Source organism: Takifugu flavidus, chromosome 10 (assembly GCF_003711565.1).
Source record: "Takifugu flavidus isolate HTHZ2018 chromosome 10, ASM371156v2, whole genome shotgun sequence".
NCBI lineage: Eukaryota > Metazoa > Chordata > Actinopteri > Tetraodontiformes > Tetraodontidae > Takifugu > Takifugu flavidus.
This window is the reverse complement of record NC_079529.1, coordinates 10,166,730-10,193,831: the sequence shown is the minus strand read 5'-3', so window position 1 is coordinate 10,193,831 and position 27,102 is coordinate 10,166,730. Positions and strand designations below refer to the sequence as shown.

At 47.9% G+C, this 27,102-nt stretch overlaps 2 protein-coding genes and 1 non-coding gene across 5 annotated transcripts; 1 reads left to right on the top strand and 2 right to left on the bottom strand.

The window, feature by feature from the left end:
* Window positions 1-335: 335 nt before the first annotated feature.
* enpp2 (ectonucleotide pyrophosphatase/phosphodiesterase 2) lies at window positions 336-11,893 on the bottom strand. Of its 2 annotated transcripts, none has more exons than XM_057046231.1 (25): window positions 11,775-11,893; window positions 10,917-11,022; window positions 8,985-9,140; window positions 8,427-8,552; window positions 8,073-8,133; window positions 7,898-7,995; window positions 7,739-7,818; window positions 7,446-7,565; window positions 7,319-7,374; window positions 6,292-6,357; window positions 6,138-6,210; window positions 5,952-6,060; window positions 5,748-5,870; window positions 5,488-5,519; window positions 5,282-5,409; window positions 4,186-4,261; window positions 3,994-4,081; window positions 3,747-3,916; window positions 3,236-3,371; window positions 2,400-2,539; window positions 2,181-2,316; window positions 2,032-2,109; window positions 1,677-1,809; window positions 1,350-1,503; window positions 336-1,235 (listed from the first exon to the last, which is right to left on the bottom strand). In XM_057046231.1, the coding sequence occupies exons 1-25, from the start codon at window positions 11,790-11,792 to the stop codon at window positions 1,065-1,067; spliced, it is 2,634 nt and encodes an 877-aa protein (XP_056902211.1). In that variant the 5' UTR covers window positions 11,793-11,893; the 3' UTR covers window positions 336-1,064. The 2 variants fall into 2 exon arrangements, with proteins under 2 accessions (XP_056902211.1, XP_056902212.1); XM_057046232.1 differs by having other exon boundaries at window positions 3,236-3,281.
* trnap-cgg (transfer RNA proline (anticodon CGG)) lies at window positions 1,888-1,959 on the top strand. The gene has a single exon. It is a non-coding gene; the product is annotated as a tRNA-Pro (tRNA).
* A 368-nt stretch (window positions 11,894-12,261) lies between the features above and the next one.
* Window positions 12,262-26,550, bottom strand: taf2 (TAF2 RNA polymerase II, TATA box binding protein (TBP)-associated factor). 2 transcript variants are annotated; one of them, XM_057045139.1, is made up of 28 exons: window positions 26,326-26,550; window positions 26,063-26,204; window positions 25,775-25,829; window positions 25,210-25,370; window positions 24,862-24,980; window positions 24,358-24,499; window positions 24,034-24,265; window positions 23,136-23,320; window positions 22,938-23,051; window positions 21,274-21,373; window positions 21,123-21,208; window positions 20,906-21,041; window positions 20,678-20,832; window positions 20,166-20,280; window positions 19,789-19,898; window positions 19,622-19,687; window positions 19,413-19,539; window positions 19,097-19,222; window positions 17,697-17,837; window positions 17,486-17,596; window positions 17,168-17,361; window positions 16,937-17,076; window positions 16,723-16,792; window positions 16,418-16,527; window positions 13,863-14,092; window positions 13,453-13,617; window positions 13,267-13,369; window positions 12,262-13,187 (listed from the first exon to the last, which is right to left on the bottom strand). In XM_057045139.1, the coding sequence occupies exons 2-28, from the start codon at window positions 26,110-26,112 to the stop codon at window positions 12,889-12,891; spliced, it is 3,642 nt and encodes a 1,213-aa protein (XP_056901119.1). In that variant the 5' UTR covers window positions 26,113-26,204; window positions 26,326-26,550; the 3' UTR covers window positions 12,262-12,888. The 2 variants fall into 2 exon arrangements, 1 of the variants encoding a protein (XP_056901119.1); XR_008952341.1 differs by lacking the exon at window positions 13,863-14,092 and having other exon boundaries at window positions 13,000-13,187.
* Between the last annotated feature and the right edge of the window lie 552 nt (window positions 26,551-27,102).

The following is a 27,102-nucleotide window of genomic DNA, read 5'->3' as shown; positions in this document are numbered from 1 at the left end:
ACCCAAACTTCGATATGAACGTTCGAGCCGCATGAAACCAGGCAAAGAGCCGCGGGTTGGCCAGGCTTGATCTACACCATTTTATTAACTTGGCACTGAACAAATTTATCTAAGATATCACAGAAGTGAAAATTACCATGCCTACAACATGGAAGATCCGACCAGATTGACCACTTTATCCACAAGTTTCTCTACTTTAAATTGCTTTCAAATATTGTGTTTTACTCTTTAGCTTCAGGTTACATTCATGAATCTCACGAAGAAGTCGATTCATCTTTTACCTCTTGGTTAAGGAAAAGAGAAAATAAAGCGATTATAAATAATTGCCTCCTGAATCATGTATTTAAAAATGGTTTATTGTGATGAAGAGTATAAATAAATCAGCTTCACGGGTGGTAAATGCTTTCAGAGCAAACATTAATTCATCGACATTGTTGTTATTGTGCACAAAAGAATCAAACATGTTCAACACACACCTGCACACATACACAAACACTCTTTACACACAGACTGTTGCATTATTCTTTCACAGAAAACAAACTCAATTTTAACTCTTCACTGAACAGAGAAACTCAGTGTGCCTGGTCACTAAAGTGGTGTTTTTTTTCTTCAAAGGTTGTTTAAAAAACGTTGACAACTTTGTAGTGCAATTCAAGAAAGTTTTTGTCGGGTTAGCACAGGTCAACTCAAATCTGGATTCTCACCACTAAACGGCAGCAACTCTCACACATATTTCAGAACGTGCCGGTAAAGTGAGGCTAACGTTTCAGGTGGGTAGTGTTAAAATCTCTTCTGGGTTTTTCCCCCTACTTTTACTGAACTGGGATCAGTGGAACCGACTGAAGAGTTACAGAAAAACAACAGTGGTGTTAAAACTTTATCTCCTACACGTGCAAATAAACCAATTGTTCTGTGAAAGGACCACAGTTTTGACACTGAGGAGCATCCAGCAAGAGCTAAATCAGGTGTAGGTCAGTGTGGTGGAGACGACCACATCTCCTCTTTGGTACCACATTTGTCCACCACGGGTTCGACAGCGGCAGTGTTCACGCCGCCGGCAGCGATCAGATTTCACTCTCGTAGGTGTGCATGTAGGTCTTGAGCGAGAGGATTTCGGCGTAGCTGCGGCTGGTCCTGCGGTAGAGGTCCAAGCCTGTCAGGATCTCCACGTCTCTGACTCGGGCTGTGTGCATCTTCATCAGGTTCTCCACCCAGCGTGACTCCTCCTCTGAGTTCTGCAGGGGCATGAGGACGCTTTAAATATCAACAAGTTAAAACTAGCGTCTGAAGCAGTTTTGAGTGTGCGCCATATTGGAGAACATGCACTCGGAGGTGTTGGCGTTTGTTACTTTGCAGGTCTCGTCATTGCTGGGTCTGTGTGGCAGGACGAAGGCGGCGCTGCTCAGCGGGCCACTGCACGAGTCCGCAGGCTGCGTGAAGTCCAAACAGCTGGTCAGTACCACAAAGTAGTGTGTGGGGACGGGAATCGTCCCGCTGCTGTAGCTGCAAGCCAAACACAGTCACAGCCGAGTCAGCACTTTGACTGGATCTGAACACGTTTCCTTTTATTTTCCTGCTGTATTTCAACAAGATGCCAGTGAAAACGACAAAAAACAAAGACTTGCGCTTCCACTGCCACAGTGCTGGTGCAAACAGCTAAAATGCAAACTTCTTACTCTTTAATCTTCTCTGTTGAGTCTCTGACGCCGTCGTAGTCATAGTCAAATATGGGTCCTACGAGCACGTTGAGCCCGTTCCTCTCGGTGGCGTACCGCTTCACCAGTGACCTCTGGAAGTAACTCCAGATCTCTGCAGAAAACAGGAGACTATCAAAGACCTTCCTGTAACCACACCGACGTCTCCAGGAACGACTTCGCCCCATAACGTGGCTCGTTGGTCTAGGGGTATGATTCTCGCTTCGGGTGCGAGAGGTCCCGGGTTCAAATCCCGGACGAGCCCTTTACGTCAGCTCAAGATAGACCACTCTAAATGCTAATAAGGTTTCACCACTGACTTCAGCCAAATACTCACTTTTGAATGCAGGATACATGGGAACAGTGTTGCTGATGACAACAGCGTCGTACTTCTTCTCTCCGTTAGAGGACAATTCTGTCAGAGATGCAACCGAGTTAGCCAAAGCGACTGAGAAAAACTAGCTTCGGCGGCGGCGTTTAACGCACGTGGAGGATAGAGGAAGGCGTGGGTGATCTGCTTATCGGCCCTGTAGTTGGTGCAAGACTGGCTGTAGGATGGAGGGACTCTGGTGTCGGGGCGAACGCAGTTGGACAGTGATTCGGGCAGAGGAGACACTTCCACCTGAGGACAGAGGGCGCCACCGCGTGTGTGATTGACACATCACAACAGCCAGAAGGTGAGAATGCTGAAGGTGAGCGGCGCACCTGTCTGCTGACGGTGTAGGACGTCCACAGAGGCATGGTCAAAGCCTCGCTGTAGCCGCTGATGAAGTCGCTGTGATGGAGGATGAGGTACTTGGTGCGGAAGAGCACGGCAGGGCGGCCGTGGGGCAGGTTTCTACTGTCTGGTTAAGGAAGAGACAGAGGAGGAGACAGATGCGTAACAGGAAGTGGAGGCGGGGTCCAGGCATGGAAGGACGATAAAAGACAAGTGAGAGCGTTTGACGCCTGTAAACTTTCAGGGGTGTCGACACCCATTCCTCACACTCGGTAATCCAGCTGGGTTTTCTGTCCCACTGGATTTACCTGGGATCTCATTTTCCTTGGTGAAAGCAATTTTTTTCCCGGTGGGACACAAAACCTGGCTGGGTTACGGCCCTTGAGGACCGGCTTTGGGCAACTCTGGGCTACAGTCAGTCCCTGGGTAGATAATTCCCTCCTTGGGATGGAGTACTTAACAAAGGTTCAGGGTCTTTGGGGTGGAGGCTTCAGTGTGTAACACTTTATCCACCTGTACTTGAAGGTGATTATTTTCACTTTTTAACCCTCCAATTCAAAGCAGCCTTTGGTTGATCCCATTGTAAACCCTCAGTCTTGTTGCCACACTGACATTTGCGCTATCACAGCCGCTTTAACGAAGGTCAATAAGATGTCAGCCGACTGGCTGAGCTGAAGGTCTGGAAACTGGAAAAGCCAAATTAGGACGAACGCTATATTCCTGAATCACGTGCGTAATGGTTTAACGCTTTAAAGTTTCTTCACCCTCAAGTCCAAATAAACTAATTGGAAAGTCTCATTTCGCAACATGGCGAAACACTGACCATCAATGGCTTGCCTCAGTCGCTGGTTTAGGTCCTCCACTTTGTTCTGTAAGAGACAGAGCCAGAGTGACTCCAGGTTATAGCCGCGTACAAGGGTCACTTTCAAACTTCTCTGGCCCCTACTTTTTACACCAAACTGCAAAAAGATGGGAGATTGAAACAATCTCTTGCCAGAGATGGACATGAGGATGACAAACACAGCATGGATGAGGTGACACAGCAGAGGAGAGCCAACACACACACACACACACACACACACACACACAGTTGCATGTGTCTCAGAGGTGTGTTGAGTCCGGCACTTCTGCTCAGAAAAAGATGCAACAAGATCATCAGATTATGAAAACAGTCGACACAAACGTGCACACACACACACACGCACACACACACACACACACACGCACACACACATACTCTCAAAGCATCAAATCATCAGCGATGATTTGGCTCATGCCGATGATTGTTGCCACACACAGACACACAGAGTCCACGTTTGGTCAGCATGGCTAACCTTGTCCTCGCAGAGACAGCCCAGGTCTTCGGGTCCTGAAAGACCAAGACCCGAGGGCAGAGGTCTGGACACCTCTTCTGGCATGGCGGGCCTGTAGGACGGCGCTCTCAGCAGGTGGTTCAGGCTGCCGTGGGTTCCATTATTAGGTGCAGGTTTAAGGCCCAGAAGGTCTGAGAGGACAAGGGAACATTGGTGGAATCCAGCGTGACAGATGATTAAAAGTTCTCAAAATAAAAACATTCCTTACCGCACATGATGTTATACAGCTCGATGTTTTCAAAAGCTGGGACTTTGGTCTTGAATTTAAATGCGGGTCCGTAGCCCAAAAAAATAGTCTGGAAATATAGAATAAGTTCAACATAATCATCGTCGTCGTCGTCGTCACTGCTGTTCAGCCACGTGAGGATGTTCTCTTGGGTATGCTGGTAACCATGACTACCTGCATGCTGGTGATTTTATTGTCGTATCCATGGTCGCCGGAGAAGCCACAGTGTCTCTTCCCCTCTGGAACTTTCCTGCAATCGAAAGAATTGAAAATTGCACATTAGACAGACATAAGAGGCGTCACCTCCGCTAACTCACACAACCCCATGTCGCAGCTCTGTGTCCATCTCCTCTTCTGAAGGCCTTTGGCACAGAGTGGGAGGTTACACGTGTGTCCATTCCACAAACAAATGGGGAAGCGTGTGTTTAGCTAGAGTTAGCGACTAGCTTAGCAATGTTCCTGCTTCCTGTTCGATAGAAACTTCAAAGTCCTCTCTGTGCAGGTGTTTGTTAGCTACGAGGCTCCTCCCTCTATTGTCGAGGGCTCCTCCCATTCTGGTCAGGTTTAGATGGGCGGAGCTACAGTTACATAGGCTACACAATTTTTACTAACTTCTGCTGAAAAATGTAAAATATTTGTACACGTTTAAATTATAGTGACTAGCACATAAAAGGCTCATCAGCCGTGGTCACCAGCGCGTCGTGGTCGTTTCTTCCACGCCTGTGTGGCTCAGAGCGGCGCTGCATGTGTTAATGTGTTGACAGGAGCACATGTTAACGTGAAATGTGGTTTTAAGCAAAGCAAGATGTGCAAAAGAGCCACGTTGTTGTGTGGCCCCCGACGCCAGGCAGACCCTGGAGGCAGCAGCCATAACAAAAACCACATAAATAATTTTAGCCTCTTCACATTCTTGCACTTGGCTTTAATTTCTTCGCATGAGTTCATATGGATCACATGTTCATATACTCAGAGAGAGAAAAGGTCCAAATGTTTTCCCAACTAGGAAAAGTAAACAGAATTCTTCTCCCAGACTCAAAATTCAATCAAAACATCAAAAATCACTAAAACAACCGTTAAAAAGTCATATCACTGTCAGAAATCAAATATAATAAGGTGAATTATAATTCAAAATTCCCCCAAACAACCCAAAAGAAAATAGGAAGTAGAAACATTGTAGCATGTAGTTTAATATAAATGTACTATAAGTAACGAGTATTAAGATACGACTAATACTACTGATAATGGGAACAACAATAAACATGGTCCATACCTTGCAATGTGCCACTTCCTCTCCACCAGCAGGTGGATATCCTCTATCCGTCTATTGTTAGCGTAATGCAGTCTTTTGGGAAGATGCTGCTTCAAGTAAGGCTTAAAGTGCTGGTCTGACTTCTTACACTGGAACAAAGAACAAAGCTCATGGGGGGTTTATCTTACAGACCATTAACAGAACTCTAGCTGTTGCTCAATACTTACGGTCAGATTTGCAATTACGGCCTTCGGATCATCTGAAAACCAAGGTGAGATCATAAATATTGTTAACGATGTACAGAGATGACGGAAATTATAGTATGAAATCAAATAACCGTGGATTGTATAGCCTATAATGAGCCTAACATGCTAATCTTAGTCTTGTTGTTAGATACATTATTTATGTCAACATTGACGTGGGTCCCCCTCTGTTGGTGCTAGCATGTTGTAGCAGCAGCGGGCCGGCGACACTATTGCTCTCTCACATTTCAGGTTGTTGGGGTATCTGGAGCGTATCCTCCCCATGGCCCCCGGGACGAGGATGATGTCGTCGACGTTCATGTAGTTGCTGAGGAACTCGGTGCGCTCACACTGCGCCTCCTCCATTCCTTCAAAAGGGAACATCAAACTAAGACGGTGAATTTGGCCACGTGTATGTGTGCATGCATGTGTGTGCACGCGCACCCTACCGTGATCCCCCACCAGGATGATGTTGACACAACGGTGCAGCTTCATCTGTTTAAGTCCATCCATCAGCTGACCGACGACTCGGTCGATCAGCCTCAGAGGGTTGTTCAGCTGAAACACACGCGACACGAAGGTCAATGACGTGCACAGCAAGTGTGCACACGCACACAGGAGGGTCGGGCACTCACGTCTGTGCTCATGGGGCCCATTTTGTGTCCGTACGTGTCCGGCTGTTCGGAGTGCATGGCATAAACATACGGCCTGAGAGAAGAAGACGTTGGCACTTTAGCTGATTACCACGATCGAGGAAACGATTGCGATTTGACTCATTAATTGTCTGACCTCTCTCCATCGGGGAGGTGGAGCCACTGCAGCATGGTGAGGATCCGCCGCTCCAGTGGGATGGCGCTAAAACACACAGGTGTGAGAAGAAAGGTGGTTCCTTCAACTGGAGGTGATTAGCTTTGCAATCAGTGGTAGAACGAGGAAGAAAACATAGTGGGCCGAGGACAGAGCCCTGTGGAACTGATCGGAGACTGAGTGGAAAGCACTTTGACTGGTTCAAGCCTATGAATGCTGAAAAAAAGCTGCGTGTGCAGCGATGAGGCCACCAACCATGCTGGTTGTCAGACAGCCCACAGCTGTCAGACATCAAGCCCAGGAACAGAGCCTGGAACGGGGCTTCGGGGTAGGAGGGAGGTGTGGCTATACTGCGCTAATGCTCAACAGGCTCCTCTCTGCATGACGCTCTGAGCAAACGTTCTACTACCTTGTTCTCTGCTTGCGGTTGGTTGGGGGGGCGGGGCTTCCGGAGAGAGATTCTAACCCCAAATAAAATCCCTCTCAGAATCATCGCCAAACCATCATGCACACATTCCCATCTCACACATCTGTCTGACTGCCAAGACCAATAAGGGCACTGGAACCCAAACTCTGGCCCCTGTGGTTCTCCTGAGTGGTACCATTGCATCCCGGGGCCACGGAGGAATCCTACATAGGGTAAACAAGCCCATTTGCACAAATTGCTGTAAAAACAGCCAAACTCAGTCCCTCCGCAGGCCCGTCAAAGCCCGCTCTGTGCCCATAGATGTGGGCGTCTCTGTGTCCTTGGCGGCGGCCAAGGTCCAGCAACTTCCAACGCTAAATAGTTTAGCCCCCCCAAAAAGATAAGGACAATGCGTCTGCAGGGGTCATTAAGGACCATCACCAGCGAGGCTGCTTATGGATTCTGGGACAGATTAGTCGGTGGATGTGGAACAGAAACCATGTGAATTCCAACAGGTCGGAGTGGCGCCTGCTGTGGCGATTTATGACTTATATAATCCAGTTTTAATATGTGCAACACAAGTAGTGAAGGTTTTGATCTTACACAGGCCAGAAGAAGGTGGCGGCTTTCACTCCCTGCTTCTGTGCCGTGATCCAGATCTGCGACACAAACGGTTGGATGTGGTTAATTCATCCGCGTCGTCATCAGTGAAGCTTATGAGTCCACTTACTGGCTGCCCCCCCCACCAGCGGTGGTTGAGCTTCTCGCGGCTTCTCAAGGTGAAAGTGGCATCAAACACTGGGTCGTACATGGAATTTCCCACAATTCCGTGAGACTCGGGATAGAGACCCTATGAGAGATTCAAGAACGAAGCCTTGCGTTTATATTGACAAACATCTTCCCTCCTCTCTGAGCTTTTATACTGAATTAGCAGGGCAGGTTTGATGCTAACAAACATCAGCATGTGGACACCAGCATGATCTCTGAAGGTCTGCGGGTGTGGAGAAGATGAGGGCTCCTTACCGTAGCCAGTGAGTAAAGGTTGGGGAACGTTTTTGTGGGGTACACAGGTCTCATGTAGGGAGAGTGAGTTCCACAAGTTCCTGGAAGAGGAAGGAAAAAGCCAAGAAGGTCAGAACAATGTCAACAAACATCTACACGGACCTGCCACTGACACCTTACTCAGTTTCTCAATGTTGGGGATGACCGTGTTCCCTCTTTTCACGTAAGAGGCTCTAAATCCGTCCACTGACAGGATGATGAGTGGGGGGCGCACGAACCTGTGAAAACACGGGACGGAGGAGCTACTTTACCGGCCTATTAAAAACTGACTTTACGTTTGTAATGTTCGGCTGACCCGGCAGGACATTCGGCCATCTTGATATCTGCGCACTCGTCCTGCAGCCACGAGGAGTCTCCTGAAAAGACGAAGATGGCAGAATCGCGTAAGAATGGCGCCTAGATCAGCTGAAAGGTTAACAAAAAAACAATCGGGGGGGGGCTTATTCTCTGCAGTCAGCCACCAGGGGGCAGACACAACCATGATCCAACTAGAATTCAATTACTGTACGATGCTACTATTTAGCATCTAAGCTAAGGGCAACATTTATGACTGTTCCATCCTTTCTGGTTGTTGCTATGTTACTGGCCAACCACAGCGTAGCCCCGATGTGTCCCATAATCTGACTGTCCAACATTTGAGGGGACAGACCTTTACACAGAGTCCTGTAGTTGGTACAGCAGTCTCCTCGGGCCAGGCAGTCTTCAGAGCAGGAGCAGGCGTTGTGCTCGTTCCTCGTCTCCCCGCAGCGATCTTTACTGCACTCATACCCCCCCTCTGCGAACACACAAGGAGATTCAGCTCAGAACAGAAAAGAAGGATCTCCAGCGGAACCACCCGGATCTTTGGCAGCTGGTTCATTAAAGTTCACGTAACAAACATCCACAACTTTTCATGACAGTGGAGGCAAGAAACTGGATTTTATCATCAGTTTCAGACTCATTGTGGGTGTGTGTGTGTGTGTGTGTGTGTGTGTGTGTGTGTGTGTTGGGGTGGAGGGGGGAAGGGAGGGTACCAGTAAGGCGGCGGTAGGCCAGAACCACCAGACTAAAAGAGAGAACATAAAAGCTGGACCACCAACACTGGAAACAGCAGGAGAAGATGTTGTCAAGCCGAAGGAGAAAGAGAAGACAAACAGGTAAACTCCTGTTGCTGTGGTTCTGGCCCCTCGGCGCCGTTGTGTTCTGCTGCCCGGGAGTGAGCCAGTACCTGTTCGGAGGCAGAGCTGGTCAAAGTCGGAGCAGCAGCTGTTGTAGGTCTTGCACAGGTTGTCGCAGCGACAGTTCGGAGGTTCCAGCTCCACCAGCTCGAAACATCGGTTCCTGCAGGACCCCGAGGTCGGAGAGTACTGGGATGCAGAGCGATCTGAGGGTTCAATAAAAACTGGTCAAAAAAACTAGGATTATCTCTCCAGGGTCAGCTGGTTTACAGTTAATTATTGTTTTTCCACTACAACAGCAAAGTTACAAGTGATGATTGACAGCTGAGACACGTCATGTGACCTGGAAGTCAATTTTGCATCCTCACTTCCTGTTTGCTGCTAACCAAGAGGGCAGCACTGCTATTGCCACCGTACTCCTGTAAAATGATCTTTATTTACAAACTATGACTAAAACACTGCTCCCTACAGGATGGGAGGGGAACTACACACGCTTGAAAAACACAACACAACAGAATATTCGGTGTCAGATAATCCAATTTACCCAGCACAGATAACGCTGTTGCCGTTGGCGATACATGATCCTGTGTGTGATGTGAATAGCTGCTGCCCTAAAGCTTCTCACAACACAGAAAACTTTTGGGATTAGCAGGGATTACATGTGGGCGGAATAATCCAGTAAATACACAATGTCCAGAAAAACCCCCAAAAGGCTGACTCGTCATTCGTGAGTCTGTAAAAGGAAATTAAAAGTATCAACCTGGACTGAGCCGCTGTCATTAATACTATACAAATACGCCACGCCGCATACTTCAGGTTGGCAGATTTTTAGACCCATTGGAGAGGACTCTAAACCCCCCCTGCTGTAATTCTACCTCACTGTGGGGACCCTCGAGTTCCTGCAGCACAATGACGCTCTTGTTCAGCGAGGAGCCGAAGGACGGTGGCTCGGTTTGGGTCGCAGGGCTGTTTGAGAAGCTGCAGCCCAGCTGAAGAGCTCCTGGACATGTGACAGGGAACGTTACCAACAACGCGTCGCCTGTTCTCCATCTGGTGACAAAACTGTTTCTTTTTTCCATCTCTTCTGTCCAACTTCCTGCATTTTCAGGTGCAAATTCAGTTTATTCAGCTGCTCAAAAAAATAGATTGCAGAGTGCAGCAGATCTTCCAGGTGAATCGTGACCTGCAGACCTCAATGTCCGCTGTCCACGAGCCACCTCCCAGCGAGCAGACGGGTTTCCCACCATGCCTGACCAAACAAGTGCAGTGCAGGGTTTTGGAGTTTAGAACAAACCTTGACCTAAGTTCCCCACAGAGTCCTCAAAGCAGAGACAGAAACGCGCTCTCACTCCTCCACCTTGGTCCACCCAACCATCACTAAAGACCCGGACCTGGAGATCTAAACCTGAACAATGAAGGGGGGGACAACTGTGTCCCCGGGAGGAGTTTGGACCATGGTGCACAGCTGTAGGCCGGGCCCACCCACGCTTGGCAGGGATCTGTTGACACGGCTCCAAAACATGCTCCACGTGGACCCCAGCAAACACCGTCCTGCACTTGAATGTGTGTGTTCTTTGTGTGCTGAGCACAGACGGGTCTGAGGATCCTTGGCATCGGCTAAAATACACCGTTGTTTTTACGGCACAGAACCACATAACCTGAGCAGTGTGGTGATGTCACCCTGCGGCCCGTTTACAACTCCAAAAAGCAACAAATTAACTGTCCAAATAGGAACATTACGCCCTCATTTAGCACCCATTGCTCACATGTTTCAAGAGGTTGGAGGAAAAATGGCAAACGGCTCAAAGGATGAGGAGCTAAAAGAGGAAAGTGAGGATTTGCTGATAGTTGCTAGCATCACTGATGGTGAGGGGGACCCATACATTAAGTTGACTTGGTGGAATCTTGTGTCATCACACTTTTCTTGCAGGAGAAGGTCAAAAGTCATCATCAGACGGGCTACATCAGACAGGTGCACTCACAGTCTGTCCTGGCCGACGTTCCGTCCTCCCCTGCCCGTCTGGCGCGGTCGTAAACGAATCCAGAGGTCACCTCAGCGCCGCACAGGACAGATAGGATCCACACAAGCTGGGATGAGAACATGTCAGAGAAGCTGTTCAATATATAAATCCTGGTGGCTCATCTTCACCTTCATATAGCAAAGTTAGTATTTAAGATCAAGTTCTAGAAAAGGCCAATTACTTCTATGGGAGCCATCGTAGTTCCCCGACACTGTGAGGACGCAATTTGATTCTTGCAATTAGTGTTATTACCACCAGATGTCGCCAAATCATTCACAGTGGACCTCTGACCCAAATTTGCCAATCATAGCCGAGATGGCTAACGTGATAACAAACTGCTCCGGAACTACCATCTGGATTCAGGTCCAAAACACGACCCAAATATGAACTCACCCATCGGTTTTAGCTGTTTGTTTGTTTTTCAAACAAACAAACAAGCTGTGTTTTTAACATTTCCACAGGGATTAAATCTACTTTTGGGAGCATTTTTTCCAGCAGAATTTTCCCGACGTCTACATTTTCTCCCCTGCCAACCCAGATGTCGTGTTCACTTTAACCTGAATGACGAGCACACGCGTTCGCAAGACAATCGTTTCTCCGCCTCCAACCTTTCCAAACCATTTGGTCCTCCGAAGTTCCCGCACATGCAAAATGCAAACGAGCACGCATACTGTTCTGCAAATGTTCAGCAGGATGGAAGGAGCGAAACGCCATGAAACAACTTAAAAAAAGTTACCCAAACAAAAGGCGGTTCGTGCGTAATTTCGTGCGTAATTACGCAGCGGAAAGAAGCGCAAAATAAACGCCGCAGACTCTTACCAGTTTGTGCAGCAGCATGTTCCTCTCCGGACTGGGCGACGCTGTGCACGGTGGGTGAGAGAAAGTGCGTGATGCTGACTCCGAAACAGAGGGACCACCGGAGAGGAGGGGGAGGTGACTGCAGCCGCGGACCGTTTTCTGATTGGTGGATTTAAGAATTTTCTGACGCGAGTGAAGTGATGAACGTTCCTGGTTCAATACCTGAAACTAAAATCTATGATTCATCTACAGACAAGCACCAAATTCTCACTCTTCAAACTAAACAGAATGAAAACCTGTGAAACCATTTACCACTGCCACCACTATCGGTTTACCCCCTCCGTTCCAGTGTAACCAGTGTTTTCTCGATTGATTTAAAACTTTCAGATGAAATATCACGAATTCTTTCTTTTCCTCTAACTGAAAACATCAATTTCAGTCGAGGCTCCAGAGTAAATTCAGCCTGAGTGATCAGTGTAGATCCAGTGTGAATAAAAAAGAAAATCTCTCTGAATACAAAAACATCTTTAATCAATGTTGACAAGAGCAGAAGCAGTAAAAAAAAGTTTTCCTCCAGTTTCCGTCTATAAAACTGTGGAATTCCTCTGGGAGGCGTCGCAATAACGACGGCGTCTCAGTCCAGACGGAATGGTTGAATCCTAAACGTCCAGTATCTCAGTATCCCCAGTGGTCTGAGGTCGGCCCAGACTAATTGCTGGTTCTCGCAGAGACAGCGTATTTAGCTGTGCCCCAGGACAGCTCAGACAACCCAGTTTCTAATTTCCACATCGGATAATGAAATCAATATTCAATATTATTGCTGATACCACAATCAAAACAGAGCTCCACAGACCACGACCCATTTATGGCCTGAGGAGAGTGAGGGTTGTTAGCACAAATGCTAACCATCATGGATTCACCCCGTTTTTAGTCAAAAACAGACAAAAATGCAACAGACAAAAACAAACAAATGGCGTATAAAGTTTTTCCACAGCAACAGAAAACAGAGTTTGTGCTTCTTGATTTCGCCGCCACGTTGTCTGAAGATATTGATGGTCATGGTTGCAGTTGGCCGCCAGGGGGCGATTGACCCGGGAGTACAGTGGAAACACCTGGAAGACTGGCGTCTCTGACATCAGTCAGACAGAGATGGCGAGCGCAGCGACCTGCCGCTGGCTGGGCTGTTGCTGAAGGCGTGAGAGTTGTCCCTGTCCCGGTCCTTCTCCTTGTCCTTGCTTTCGTGCTTGTGCTTGTGTTTGTGCTTGTGTTTGTGTTTCTTCTTCTTCTTCTTGTGCTCGTGGTGGTGGTGATGGTGGTGGTGGCCGTGCTCGCCGCCGTGCTTGGACGACAAGGAGGCGCTCTCTTTGGAAAAGGCCGGGACCGGCGTGGCGGGCATGGACAGCATGGTCTGTTCCACAGACGGAGGCTCTTTGCCTGCCGAGAGGGAGGTGGGAGAGCGTGTTCAAAGCAAAGCGCGTGCGTTTTGTTACCATAGAGGTGGGCGGAGCTTCACCTGGCGTGGAGGGCCTCTCCAGCAGGTTGAGGTGATGGTGGATGAAGGCCTGGCTGTCGTGAACAGTGTCCATGTCGATGTCTTCATCCTCCATCGCGTTGAACTACGACGGACGCAAAAACAAAGTGGCTAGTTAAGCATCAGTTCAATCAAACGGTGGTTGCCTGGCAACAAGCTCCCCCGCACCCGAATCTTGAAGCGCCCCGTTCTTGCGTCGTCATCTTGCTGCTGCAGGACTTGTCCTGGCTCTGGGGGTGAACCCAGCGGGGTCTCTGCCTTCCTCTTCAGCCCCTGGGGGGGCTGGCCCACCCCGCACACCCCCAAGGAAACAGGGTCTGGCTCTTCGTCCACCTGGAGAATACAAGCAGTTTCCTCAGTTATGTTCCCAGTGGGACCAGTTAGTGGACTTCACACCCAGGTCTGGACCTCTGAGATCCAGGCAGGGTCACAGGTGAATCTGTTGTTGCTTTAGCCCCTCCCCCTCTTTACTGGCTAAAAAGTCATGTGACAGAGCGGAGTTACGTGAGAAGAAGTTCAAAGGGAAATCAAAGCCCCCCCCCCCCCCCAACTTCGCCAAATGACATCAGAGCACGCACGGCCGAGTAGCTCATCCCGACGCCGTGGATGCCGATACTGGCGGGGGTGTCCACGAGGGCGCCCGCTCCCATCTCGGGCTTGATGGTGGGATTTAGCACAGCTTTCTTCTCCTTCAGGTTGAGGACCAGGCCCAGTTCTGGCAGGGGCAGACAGGAAGGCCGGGTCAGGCCGAACATCACGTAGTAGAGGTTCACGGCGTCGCACCGCAGCCGCCAGTCGTGCGACGTACCTAAGAAAGGGACAGAGGAGGACGAGGAAACGGGACACACATATGGACCGTCTCGTTACAGAACTGCTCACTATTACACATTTTTACTGTTTCCAAATTGTCAAACAAAAACAGTGAATTTGGTCCTTAAATGGGCCCAATTTCACCAACGCTGCTCTTAAGGAGACGTAATTGACCAATAATCAGAGCAGATGTAACTAATTTAGAATCATCTCGACTGGCTGGGGCCTCGCGTCGAACGGCCATTTGGAATATTGATACACACATTTGCCTCCAGTTTGTGGTCAGGCTGCGTTTCAAACGCCGGCCGTTAATGCTGAGCCGCGGCGAGCAGACGCCCCCCGCGGAGACGTAACGTGAGACGGTGAGAAAAGCAAACAAACGCGGCGAGTACGGCGTCGTTACGACCCTGAGCAGCGACCTTCAGCCTGGGAAACATCATCCCACCTCCGTGTGTGTCAAACATGTGGGAGGGCTGCGGGTTACAGGGGAAGGGGGGGGAAACAACGCAGTGTTTAGGGTTAGCCTGCGTTGGACGGTCAGCACTTAAACTGACCCCCCCCCCCCACACACACACACACACACACACACACACAGACACAGACACACAATAAATAAAATCTGTGGCCCCCAAAGTCAAACTGGAATATGAACTGGTGTGGAAACAGTATAGCCTGAATTCAGGACGTATTTGAGTTGGCGCGTCGGCTGCAAGCCATCCGAGACCCCCCCCAGAGGAGAATTATAGAACGTGTAGGAGACAATATTAGTGGAGGCAGAAGACCAAAAACCTTCACCTTCGGCCACTGGTGACAGGAAGAACCGGCCTTGTGCAAAAACCAGGCAGAAAAAGAGAACATTTCATCTGAACCCACAGAAACACCGAGGGGGGGGGGTCTTCACCGCCCATCAGAACCAACACGAGATGAGAATCCAGGACTGAGAAAGAAGCCGCCGGCGCCACACAAGCGCAGCATCACTCATCTGAAAACACGCTCGCAGAACAAAGTCTGACCGTTGCTCCTTTAAAGTCCAAAAGCCCCGAACGGAGGATTAGAACCAGTCAGTAACAACCCGGGCCTGACAGAAGTCTGTCCAAGCAAACACATGTGGGGGCAGGAACTCATTTCTGCTTAAAGACGGAGCTTAAGCAGACATCTGTTCGATTGATCACAGGACAGAGACGAATGGGCCCGAACGCACGCCGCCGCAGTTCCTCACATGTTCAAATCAATGAGGGATGTGCAGCAACGCCGGAGGAATGGCGACAAACCGGCGGAACGCTGCGTCCTGCCTCCACGCCATGGTAGAAACTCACCTCGGAGGAACCCCGAGCAGAACCGCACGGCCGTTCCAGGCTAAAACAAGCTAACGATGCTAACAAAATGATGTGTTGAGCTTCCCTGTATGTGGAAAACACCCCGAGTGCTTCCTGACGGGGAAGCGTTTGGCTTCGAGTTTGTGTCACATTGAGACCAGATAAAACCAGATGAGACACGTTAGCACAGCAATAAACCCTACACACGGCATGTGGGGGGGGGGACCATGTTCCAGCTCTGCCTACAGTCGCATTCATGTTTCTGCTCCACAGGAATAAACTTTCAAACCTGAGCCGAAGGAAAAACATGCTGTGCTTTCTTTAGTAATGGACGCTCTGTCCAGCGCTGCTCCAACGTGCCATAAATGAACCCTCAGCAGCGTTTCCCTGAGACTTGTGGTCAGGTCAGTTTGCCGTGGTCGGAGTTTTCAGGGGGGAGAAGAGGAGAAACCGAGCTGTAATTTGTTCTTGAGTGAAGAAACCAAAGAGCAGCCGGCCAAAACCCACCGATCATCCGATTATGGATCCAGCATTCAGCTAAAAGATGTCCCCAAACTGGTGGTGAAACGCTTCAACATCGCAAAAAAGGTGACAAAGCCCCATCAAAAATGTCTCAGCTGACATTTTATGAACCTCTCCGAGTGTGGGTCGCAACTATTCGGAATATTTGACAGGTTCTTTCACCAAAAAAACTCAATTTTAAAGTTCTTTCTTTGGCTCCGAGGCCTCTTTTACACCGACGTGGCGACATTGAGTCAAATGTAAACAGAGAAGATTGAAAAAACCCCACAACCACATATGAGAGCTGGAGACCACATGTTGAACCTGAGGAAAGTCATTGTTTCGGAAAATTACAGCCTTTGATGCAACAGAAATGTTGGGAATTCAATTAAAAATGGGTCACCGGGCTGAGCAGAACATTCTGATCACTTAGTCCCAACACACTAAAAATTGGAGGATTTGTGTAGGAAAAGGGAGAATCCTGTGTGTGTGTGTGTGTGTCTCACCAGAGTTCATCAGCTTCCAGAGCTGATCCACCAGAGCTTCATTACACAGCGCTGAGTCCGACGCCTTGGTGAAGGGTGGATTCTTACAGAGCATGCTCAGAACCTTGTGCCTGATTGGACAGAAAAACCTCGAATTTAGCAGCAGCACCGTTGACCCTCCGCGTGACCCTTAAGCGCCCTCAACACTGCTAGCATTCATGCTAATATTTCTGACCTTATGCCTTGATATTGGTTAGCTAATAGCAATTCTAGCAGCAGGGGTTTATTGTAGCACAGATGTTGAGGCACGTGAGCCGTTGACCAACCTGACGTAATGAGACGGGTCCGTTTGGACCATGCTGAGCAGCCACTGCATCTCTGCAGAACTTCTTTCAACTGCAAAAACAAACACACAACCCAAAAAAACAGCACATTAGCCAACATCAGTTTAGACTGAGGTTTTCTTTGTTCTTTCTTCAGTTTAACCACAGATGAATCAGTGACCTTCTGAGGCACATAAACGCGGCGTGCTGGCGGTACCTCGAGTGTAGTCGACCAAAGCCTCCAGCGCTGCGACGCGGACGTCGACAAAGTGTCCGTATTCAGCGTAAGACTTGAAGAGAGAAGCGTCGCTGGGAATGTGCCCGTTCTTCTGCAGCTCGCGGATCGCTCTGAGACAACTGGGGGCAAAGAGGCACTTCGGCTCAGCGATGTTGCCTTCGGGGACGTGGAAAAGTAGGAAAAGAGAAGGCAGAGGCGACAGGACTTCACCTGACGGTGATGGTGTTCCGGTAGCTCGGCAGCAGCTTCTCCATGTTGAGGTAGCGCGTGATCTCCTCCAGGATCAGACGCACGTCGGAGTTCAAGTTGTCCACGGTCCGCACCTCGTTGCTGATGCTGATGGCCGGAGTCAGGGAGTTGGTCAGCGCCCGGATCAGTTCGGCACGGTAGTAATTATCTGAAAACTGAGAAGACAAGAGGGGACGAGGAGGAGGAGACGGGGGGGGGGGGGGAGGTGCTCAGAGAGGAGCAGTTCTTCTCTGCCCACCATCAGGATCAACTGAAAATGATCCGTCTTCAAGCTTCTACCTTGTTTTTCCGGTTGTCGTTGTACTTGATGAGGTCGAGAATGAAGTTGAGGACGTCTTTAGGACAGAGGTTCTGGACGTCTCTGAGCAACGCCATGGCAACAGGCATCGTCTGTGGTGGGAAACGCAGACGAGTCAAGCAGAGGCCGACGCTCACGTGAGGGCTGGAGCCACCGTCGGCCCCAGTGGGGATTATATGGAATGAGGGGCACCTTCTGCAGGAAGTAGCTCTGGAAGTTGATGAAGTTGTTGGTCTTGACAATATTGGGGCAGCTCTTGCAGCAGAACATCCGAGTAAACAGGGACTTCATGGCTGGGGGGCCCTGCCAGGTGCTGACCATTGCATTGGCTATCTGCAAGGTTAACATGCAAACATTTTAGTCTCATCCACCAGGACCCTCCAGAAGAACCCCAGAATAAGCTGTATCTCCACAGTCTCACCTGGCTGTAACACACATAGTGCCTACATAAAACTGAGGTCAGAGACACATCCAGAGGCAGCCGCAGGCAGCATTATGGTCTGAACTGTGCGTCTTGTCCTTGGACAACAGTCACCGTTCATCCTCTTTGAGGCTCAAGCTCTGTCTGAGGTCCTCACCAATATCATGGACTCACTGGAACTCACTGAGTTCTGCTCGTCTCTGAGCTGCTCAGCCTGGGTTTTTGCGGCTGACCCCCCCTCAGAGGTGCCGTTAGGCATCGTGAGCGCGAGGATTTCACAGAGGTGCCAGTTATGTTTTCGGTTCCAACAGGATATTGGGGAGTTTATGTTAATGCGGCAAAAGAGGGAGCAAAGGTCATTGGAACAGGATGTTGTCATTTGGTAAGATAAACAAAAAAAGGTATCCGCAATGTTTTCACTGTGTGTGTGTGTGTGTGTTCGTGGTTGGTGCAGTAAGGTCACTATTTTGGCTCTCTGCTTGTTTTACACCATTTTAAATACATTGAGCGCTTTGGTTGCTGTAAGATTTGACACAATCGCACCGACAGACTGACTGATCATCCCGTTTCTGCTGGCGCTCGCGCGTTTGTGCGTCAGATTCTGTGGATGAGTTTGTACAAAAGGACCATTACAATCGTGCCTGCTGGGGGTTTGGTTACCAAAAACGGCACATTCATGACTGAGGTGACGTGCGGCCGTTTCAACCTCCACTTAGTTGATGGTGTTGGGTAAATATTGGTTCAGGTGGAAGCTGAATGGAGGAAATCCACTGAGGTTAACCTTATAATTCCGGAGGGGAGGAATTCCTAAAGCCACTGATTTGGATTATTCAATAAAGCAGTAAAGCACAGGTTAGACCCGTGGGTGGTCTCCTTCACCGTCACATGTGGACGATAAATAGATGGAGAAGCATGAAGAACAGCACAAGCATCTCAACACCTCAGGGACTTCAGTCTTGAACATCTAGCTATTTCCCTCATGACGCATTTGAATGAACATTGTGTGAAAGAGGGTGTCGCCCTCTGTTGGACACTCGGGATGCTGTTGGAGCTTCTGCAGCAGCTCAGTCAAGGACGCAGCCAGATGTGCACAAATGCACAAACATCCAGCATGAAAGATGCTGCTGACACGGAATGTGTGGGTGGTGTGTCAGTGTTCTCTCTCTCCTACCTTTGACAGGCAGAAACAGGCCTGCATGCGGACTTTGTAGAAACACTGATCTTGTTCCAGGATGTCTGTCAGAGCCAGTCTGGAGGCAGGAGTGGGGAATTTTTCCAAAGCTGAGATGGCCTCCTCCTGGTAAAACACAACATCAGGAAGTGCATGTAAACTGCACCAAGCTGGGCACGTTTCCATCCCTCATCCAGCAGGATGCATCTAATAAACATGAAACTCCTCCTTTAAACAACTGTGTTCAGCAATAAATGGAGAAAGGCAACAAATAGCAGCGGGCCCAGCCGGCTAACAAGTCTTGGCATCGGCCCACCTGTGCAACCACGTCCCTCTCATAGCGCAGCTGATACTGCCACATGAAGTCCGCCTGCTCAAACTCCACCTTCCTCAGGATGGACATGTCTGGGTCGATCCGGATCCACAGCAGAGGAGAGTCAGCACTGCAGAGGGGACAGGAGACGGTGAGGGGAGGCAAAACCTGGCCAGACCAAACACCACATGAACTGATGCGTGAGGTCTCACTCCATGGCTGATAGATCCATGTCAACCTCCTCTCCGTTCATCAGGGGGATCTTCTTTTTCTTATTTCTGGGGAAAGAAACCGTCACTGATGAAAAGTGAACCAGATTAAAACTGAAATATACTATGACATGAGGACGGTATCAAAGGGCCTCTGGTCTCGTACACACCGCCTGCTCTTGGAGTGACAGGGGATGTCATGTTTAAGGCTGTTCTCCTCTATCTGCAGCATGTGGTTAAAGGATCCATCCAGCTCCTGCACTGTCACCTTAATGGGACCCTGCACACATCAGAAGCCTCTTAATAACAAGGCAATGACTTTGAAAGGAGAAAGACAGCTGGGCCGTGTCCTGACAGCTGATCCGTTCACACCACTCGTCCTCTGACGGGGAGTTGCTCTGTTGTTGCTCTTGAACAGGCCAAACAGAAACAGGTTTTTACACCAGATTAATGTGTCAGTTTACCGGCTCAGTTTGATGTCTTGGCTGTATTTGGTACCTGCTGGTTTGGTATACTCTCATTCAACACGCTGCATCTCAATACTCACCACATATTTCTGAGTACCAGGCGACGTGTAGTCCTGACGGATCTCCAACTCCAGCACATTCCTCTTCCTGTTGAAGGCAAAACTGCCAAAGAATTTCACCACGGCGCTCTGGTCTCTGAGCGGGGAGTTAAAGACTGAAAACAGATGCAGACAGCCTCGGCTGAGGGTCAGGATTCCACCTCAGTAACCAGAACTATCGGGAAGTTAATAAACTGGGAGAATTGATCCGTGTCAGGTTGGGCCATGTTCCATAAGAACAAAGATCTTTTGTTAGGGCGCCAGGAGCAGGACAGTAAAGATGGAAACTGGTGTCATCTGACTGGTTGATAAGTGTGAGGGACATGCTGATGAAACTAATGGCAACAGGTGAGGGGACACAGGGGACCTTCTATGGTGTCAGGTTCTTGGTTTTGGGGCCAACCTGGATTTCCCTGAGGTGAAATCAAGCGGGCCGCTGTCATTTCATTCTGCAGGTGATTTGAACATGAGAAACGCGCGAGGGTGAAGGATACACCCACTGCTTGATCAGGGGACCGATGTCTTTGCCAGAGACGTTGGAGATGGACTTGAGGAAGCCGTGAGTGGACACCAGCATCTGGCTCCACATCTGACTCTGGTATTTCTGGGACGAGGCGGTGCTGGCCAGACTCAGGAGCTTGTTAAAAACCTGGTCAGTGGAGAAAAGAGCCCATTTCAAATCTGTTGATTCTGGCCAGAGGAGGAAGAGGAGAGAAACTGACCTGCAGCATGAACTCCATGCTGATTCTGTTTTCTATCAGTCTCATCACCAGGTGAGCTTTACACTGGAACATCTTGTAGTACTCCCAGGACAGCGTGTGGGGGTGCTTGATGGAGAAGTGGAGGTGAGGGGTGGGGCTGAGGAGACACGACATGTGCTGCCATCACAACATTAGAACAAAGATGAACCATTCTAGCCAGGAAATCAAAGTGTGTTACTTGTCCTTCTCTTTGCCCCCGCTGAAGGTCGGGTGCAGCAGGACTCCTCCCATCTTTAGTTCATAGTCCACAATCTTGTCCAACTCCTAAAAGCAAATTTAATTAAATTCATGCAAACACAAGACGAATAAATGCAAATAAAAACCTTCACCTCTTTGATCCAGTGTCGATACTCATTGACCCCAAAGGTCTTCTTCAGGTAAAGGCCATAAATGTAACCTGAGATTCCTTTCAACACCCATTCATCGCCCCTGAAGAGGAAATGACACGTTTGTAGCTGTACGGAGAGCTTTGAGAACACAGATCACCTGAATCCATGTGGGGTGACGTCCACTCTGTCCTGTACCAAACCTGAGCCCCCAGCAACAAGCAAAGTGAAGCTCATTTATTGGTCCGTCAACACAACTTTAAACATTTTAGTATTAAGAGCACTTGTTGGCTGCAAATCATTGAAGAATGTCGGATGTTTCTCCCAATGCTAACAGCAAATGCAACTCAATCCAGGAGGATCCAGATGTTTGAGAAAAGTTTTAAGGGTCCAGTTTCACTCCTCAATCTTCGACAATTGATTAAGAAGCAGATATATTTGCTGAATGTCATCATAGTCCTCACCCACAAGCTAAGGCACGTCTAAACCCTCCAAAATCTAAAACAGTATGTCAGGAGATACACGAGTTAATTCAATAATCCACAGTTGACAGCTCAAGATCTACATTGAGATTTAGTAGCAGGGGGTAGTTTCTCTTTCTCTTCTGCTCCCACAGGTTTTACACATCAGGCTATTTAGCGGAGCCTGTTTTAAATTACAGGCCACGGTTAACGCTGATTAATTACCCTCAGACAGAGCCAGCTCTTGTTAAAATCAAAGGGATCTGACTCTCCTCAAGTCTTTCCCCGGCTCCACGACATCGGGAACACAAGGCCCCACATCTGACGAGAGTTTAGAGGTCAGAGCGGACAGAGGAGAGGCTCAGGCACTCAGCAGAGCTGGAGTTGTTCCGATTGTCCCTTTAGCACAAGCAAGGCCCCCTGGACTGTTCCCGCCATCTCTGACCACACAGGCCGAGCTGCCAACAGCAACACGGCCATCCATCACTCCGACAAATGCAACTGCTGGCCCCACTTCTGATTCCCTGCACTGACAAAACAGCTCAGCTCTGTTGTTAATCTCTCATCGCCGGCCTTATTTAAAAAGGTCTGAAGACTAAATGTTACCACACATCTCAGCGAGGCCGGGAGGCACGAGAGAAAGCTGCTGGGCTCCATCAAAAGCAGTTTGTGCATTATGCGAGCGCCGCTCCAAAACTCTAATGACCGCACTTTTCCATTACATGCAAATCCGACCTCGGCGGGGTGATCAGAGGTTGCGCAATAAAAAGCAACGCAGTCGCGTTCCTTCTGGGTTCGTGCAGTGTTGCAGCTGCAGCGACGACCACAAGCTGACCCACGCCGTCAGCATGACGGGCGGCTGCGTCCGCAAGTGTTGGGTACAAACGCATGCGATGACATGTTAATTTATCGCATTTATTCATTTATGACTCGTCTGAAGCTGCGGTTAAGCATCCGCAGCTGACCCAGATCTGGATAAAGACAGTTCCCAGCAAACGCGGCACCAGTTTTCTGACCCATTAATGACAAAGATCAGACTTGGAGAGGACGATACTCAGAAGATCGGCAAAGACAAAATTATCTGGGTAAGAAATGAATTGTTACACGAGAATAAGCTCATAATCAAAGCACTGGTGTGTCTGCTAGTGCCTCCACCACTCAGGAAAGAGGACAGGCCGTGTCGTGAGATTAGTTTTTCCCACCTACCATGACATCCTGGAGATGAAACAGCCAAAAAACTGCTGAGCCAAAGCCTGAGCGAGACAGCGGCGGGTCAGTGGAGTCTGGTCGATAATCATAGCGCTGTGCAGCAGGTTTGTGCTGACAGACACAGAAAGAGCTGAAAGTCAGACAGAATCCAGGAAGGTTTTACCTGAACCAAGTCACGCACGACCTCCCCCTCACCTGAAAATGCTCATGGAAGCATAAGCAGACACTTGCATGTAGGCTTCATCCACAAACACGGTCTTGAAGCAGGAGTAAGGGTAACGGCACGTCAGGATCTCCTCGTAGAACTCAAAGATCTCGTGCAGGTATGACATGGAGTGTTTGAGCAGCGGCAGCAGCTGCGGCAGGCAGAAGTGCGTCACCTGAGTGGGATCCACACAGGTAAGAAGCCATTATTACAGGCCCCATGCAGGGATGGGCTCCCCGTTAAAGCGCCTATATGAACTCCTCTCACTCATTTTACTATTTTTAAAGTTTCTTTCTATGTCTGATATAAATGAATATAGTCCTAATTGTTGAAGACACCACGAGTATTTGTAGGACGTATTTGTGTTAGAGACCTGGAGAAAATTCAGCACGGTGTGTCTATAACAGAGACACTGGACATTAAACATACTAGTAAGGTTATGTACGCAACTAGGTCACATATTTGTGGTGTTAAGTTAGATTTATGGAGTGTTGTTCTGTTTTTTTTATGCAGAAACCTGTAGAAAACTTCTTGTAGTCCGCTGGTATCAGCCAACAATGGTAATAGCCCAATAAAAGCTTTTCTTGAGTCACAGAGTTTCTACAGTTAAATGAAAATAGAAGTGCAAATTGCAGCACTTTCACACTTCAGCAAAGACTGCCACCGATGTAATCGTGACTAAATAAAAATATTAAAACAAAGGCTTTTGTGTATGGCGAATGAATGAATAGGTCGCTTTTAAAATCATGTCTACACGAGCCTTCATTTTCTGCTCCATGTTATTAAGCACACTTTAAAGTGATTTAATGTTTGACCACAACTATTAAGCTCTCGATATCTTAGCCTGAAGCAGAGGTAAAGTTGCAGTATAAATAGACCTGACCTCACCTCATGCATGTACGGGTCCACCATGATCTCAAAGGGCCCCACAGCCAGTGAGATGTTTGGCGCTGCGGTCGGGATGGTGAGGACGTAATGGAAGGCCTTTTTCCTCATGTCATGGGTATAAACCGTCTCCACCAGGTCGCCGCAGGAAACCGCCACCATGGAGGCATCCACGGTGAACTCCAGTTTCCACGTACAGAGCTCGGAGTAGGAGTCCACACAGGGGAACCAAAACCTGGCCAAGACATTCAGCTTTGAGCAAATGACCCTAAACGGATAAACTAAAAACCCAAATGTCTATAAGAGTCTTAAGAGCTTCATTTGCACCTGGTGGAATTCTGAAATCCAAACGAGAAGACGTGAGCTCCTCGCTCTGCCATACTGCCTTCAACATCAGGGACAACAAAGTGGAGACCACCTTTTGGTTGGTCCAGAGAAAATTCTATATAAACCTTTAAAACCTTCATATCTACAGACAAGAAAACAAAGAAAACAATGCATATCAGTCATTTGTGTCAGTCCTGCAGTCACAACATAGGAAATAGAGCATTAAACTATGACATTGGGAATTGGGAAGAACAGCATTTAATCTCCTTATTATACAAAAACATACAAAGAATGTAAGAGCTCCAATAATCTTAGTTTCAACCAGACAGAAGTGATTGGTTTGTTTGTCCAGCCTGTCAAACCGCCCCCTGCTGGCGAATAATATAACATATACCACAAATTTACACCACCCTCATCTTCAACAAAACAAACTCTACACACATATATTAACATTAATTACATGTTTTCCTTATATGTTTATCCCAAACCATAATAGCATGTTACCGTCTCCTTGTTTCCAGATTTCAGAAGGAATTTTGATGACCAGCTCCCCGTGTCCTGCATCAGGGTCCACAGCACCCACGGCTGCCGTGTAGGCACTGGAGAAGTAGTTGAGGTTCCTCCTGTACGCACAAATAGAGAGTGAAGAGAGAAATCCGAAATTTTCAGTGTACTACGTCTTTAAAGTTTTTCCATCTTTGTACCAACATTCGGTGTGTTTGCATTATTTATGCTGTTGTAATTATAACTCTTTAATTAGTGCACGTGCTGATTCTGAGTATTTTCTTAGTTCAGAATATAACAGAGGAAATTAGAAAAATAAGTAATAAACTCCAGCTCTGATGTACTCACTGTTTGGACTCATTGTGGCACACCTCCAGCGTGGGGTCATTATAAAGGAACGGAGCTTCAAGTTCATTCACTCGGACTCTGTAGATGCGGCACTGCTTACTGTTGAGTTTGATCCTGTTGAGGTTGACCACTGTAGGGAAAATAGTCAGCTCCACAAAACCCTGAGAGATGAAGAGAGGTTGATAGAAGCGTTAAAAGATACATAATGAGCAACCTAGCTTACATTGAAAAAAGGTTACGACGTTCACTTATGCATGCGATGAATGTAAGAGATGAACTTTACTGCAGTATACTTGCCCTATATATTTGCACAGCACATAAAATGTTAATTAATGCATATATGCAGGTTGAAATATGAAAAGTCATCAGATTATGTTTAGAATGAGCATGTAGCAATACAACATTAAATGTAGGTATAGTTATAATCCGAAAGATTAAATTGAAAACAGGCAAATGTTTCATGAGATTTAAATCTGCTACTTTATGTGTTACTTTTGTAAGTCTTGAGACCTTGAAGCACATTAAGCAACATTGAATTGTGGTAAATATTCTTGCGTGTACTCACGATGACAGATTTCCTCTGGAAGTTGATGTTGCTGATGCACACCACCTGGTGGGTCGTAAAGGCAACACCACAACAACAGTATCACTAGGCGATGCAAATCTGAACCAATCATAAAATAGCAGTTGTCGCTCCACAAACAGGGGAAGACACTATATTTCAATCTTTATCCTAAATGTGACGTTTGTGCACCAGCCGAGTCGTGCTAATGCTTAAGCTAACGTTAGCTTACTGGATATAAGGCGATCTCTTTCCCTTCAAAGGCAATAAAATTATATAAAGAATACTTATAATTTAAAGGGGCGTGGACTCTCGAATCCTTTATCCTTCTTCTTGTTCATGATTGTATGGTTTTATTGTGACTTGATGCAAGTTTCAACATACAACACTGTTCGGCTACTTGCTAAGGACGGAGCCCTGCAGCTCTGTCAGACTGCAAAAATGGAAAAGAGGCAAGAATTGTTAGACACGGCACTGTGTTAAAGATATACATTCATCTGTATACTACGATTAATGACTTATTTGCCGTTTAGTTGAGTTTCTTTGGCGCCTACCTGCATACTGATGACACTGAAAACAAGTAATCCAGATACGATAAACAGAAGCTGTCGCACAGAAAACACAATATTCCTGCAACAATTAAAGAATTCGCAAAGCCAAAATGTTTGGAATGAACGCCGACGTGAGCGGCTGTTTACTTGAAAGCACCTACAACACCGTCGTGTTCAACCATTTTTACTGTAACCTTTGACCTCCCGCGAAAACAAAAACGGAAGCGCGTGTCTGATCTGAACCCGGAACCGGAGCGGAACCGCATCACTGCCGCGCATGCGCCATTATGTGCGCTTCCGCGGTTATTTTTTTTGTGATTAATACGTTTTAAAATCAAGCAAAAGAAAGAAAAAGCAAAAACTTTCCTTCACTTCTGCTCCTGCTTTATTAAATTAAACAATACTTTGAGAGCTTTTCCTTCAGTTCTGCCTAAGGGGACTTGAATATCTCCCACTTCAGATCTTAATAGCTAAAATATCCTCTTTATTGAAGATTTCATTCTATGCTAGTGCTCAACTATCTGATTAGATCACTGCTTTACCTACACTCCATTGCAGCAATGTTGTTATTGCATCTTTTCTGTGTTGACTTTTTTTCCTGGAGGAATATTTGTTTCACTGAACTGGCTGTGATTCAGTCATTCCCGTTCCTTAGAGAAGAACGGGAATGACTGAATCACAGCTGTTGTTAGACACAGCACCGTGAGTAGCTGACATCTACGCAAGGTTTCGTCCTGTGTGCAGTTCTAAATGATTCTTCCATGCAGATCTATTCCTCAT

Coding starts and splice junctions, on each gene's coding strand:
- enpp2 (XM_057046231.1), bottom strand. Junction 5,871..5,951: donor CATCCTGGTGGGGGATCACG/GTAGGGTGCGCG, acceptor TCCCTTTTGAAG/GAATGGAGGAGGCGCAGTGT. Junction 3,372..3,746: donor GCTGTCTCTGCGAGGACAAG/GTTAGCCATGCT, acceptor ATCTTTTTGCAG/TTTGGTGTAAAAAGTAGGGG.
- taf2 (XM_057045139.1), bottom strand. CDS start 26,112: ATGAACAAGAAGAAGGATAAAGGATTCGAGAGTCCACGCCCCTTTAAA. Junction 17,838..19,096: donor CCTGTTTCTGCCTGTCAAAG/GTAGGAGAGAGA, acceptor TTAACCTTGCAG/ATAGCCAATGCAATGGTCAG. Junction 17,597..17,696: donor AGAGCTACTTCCTGCAGAAG/GTGCCCCTCATT, acceptor TTCCCACCACAG/ACGATGCCTGTTGCCATGGC.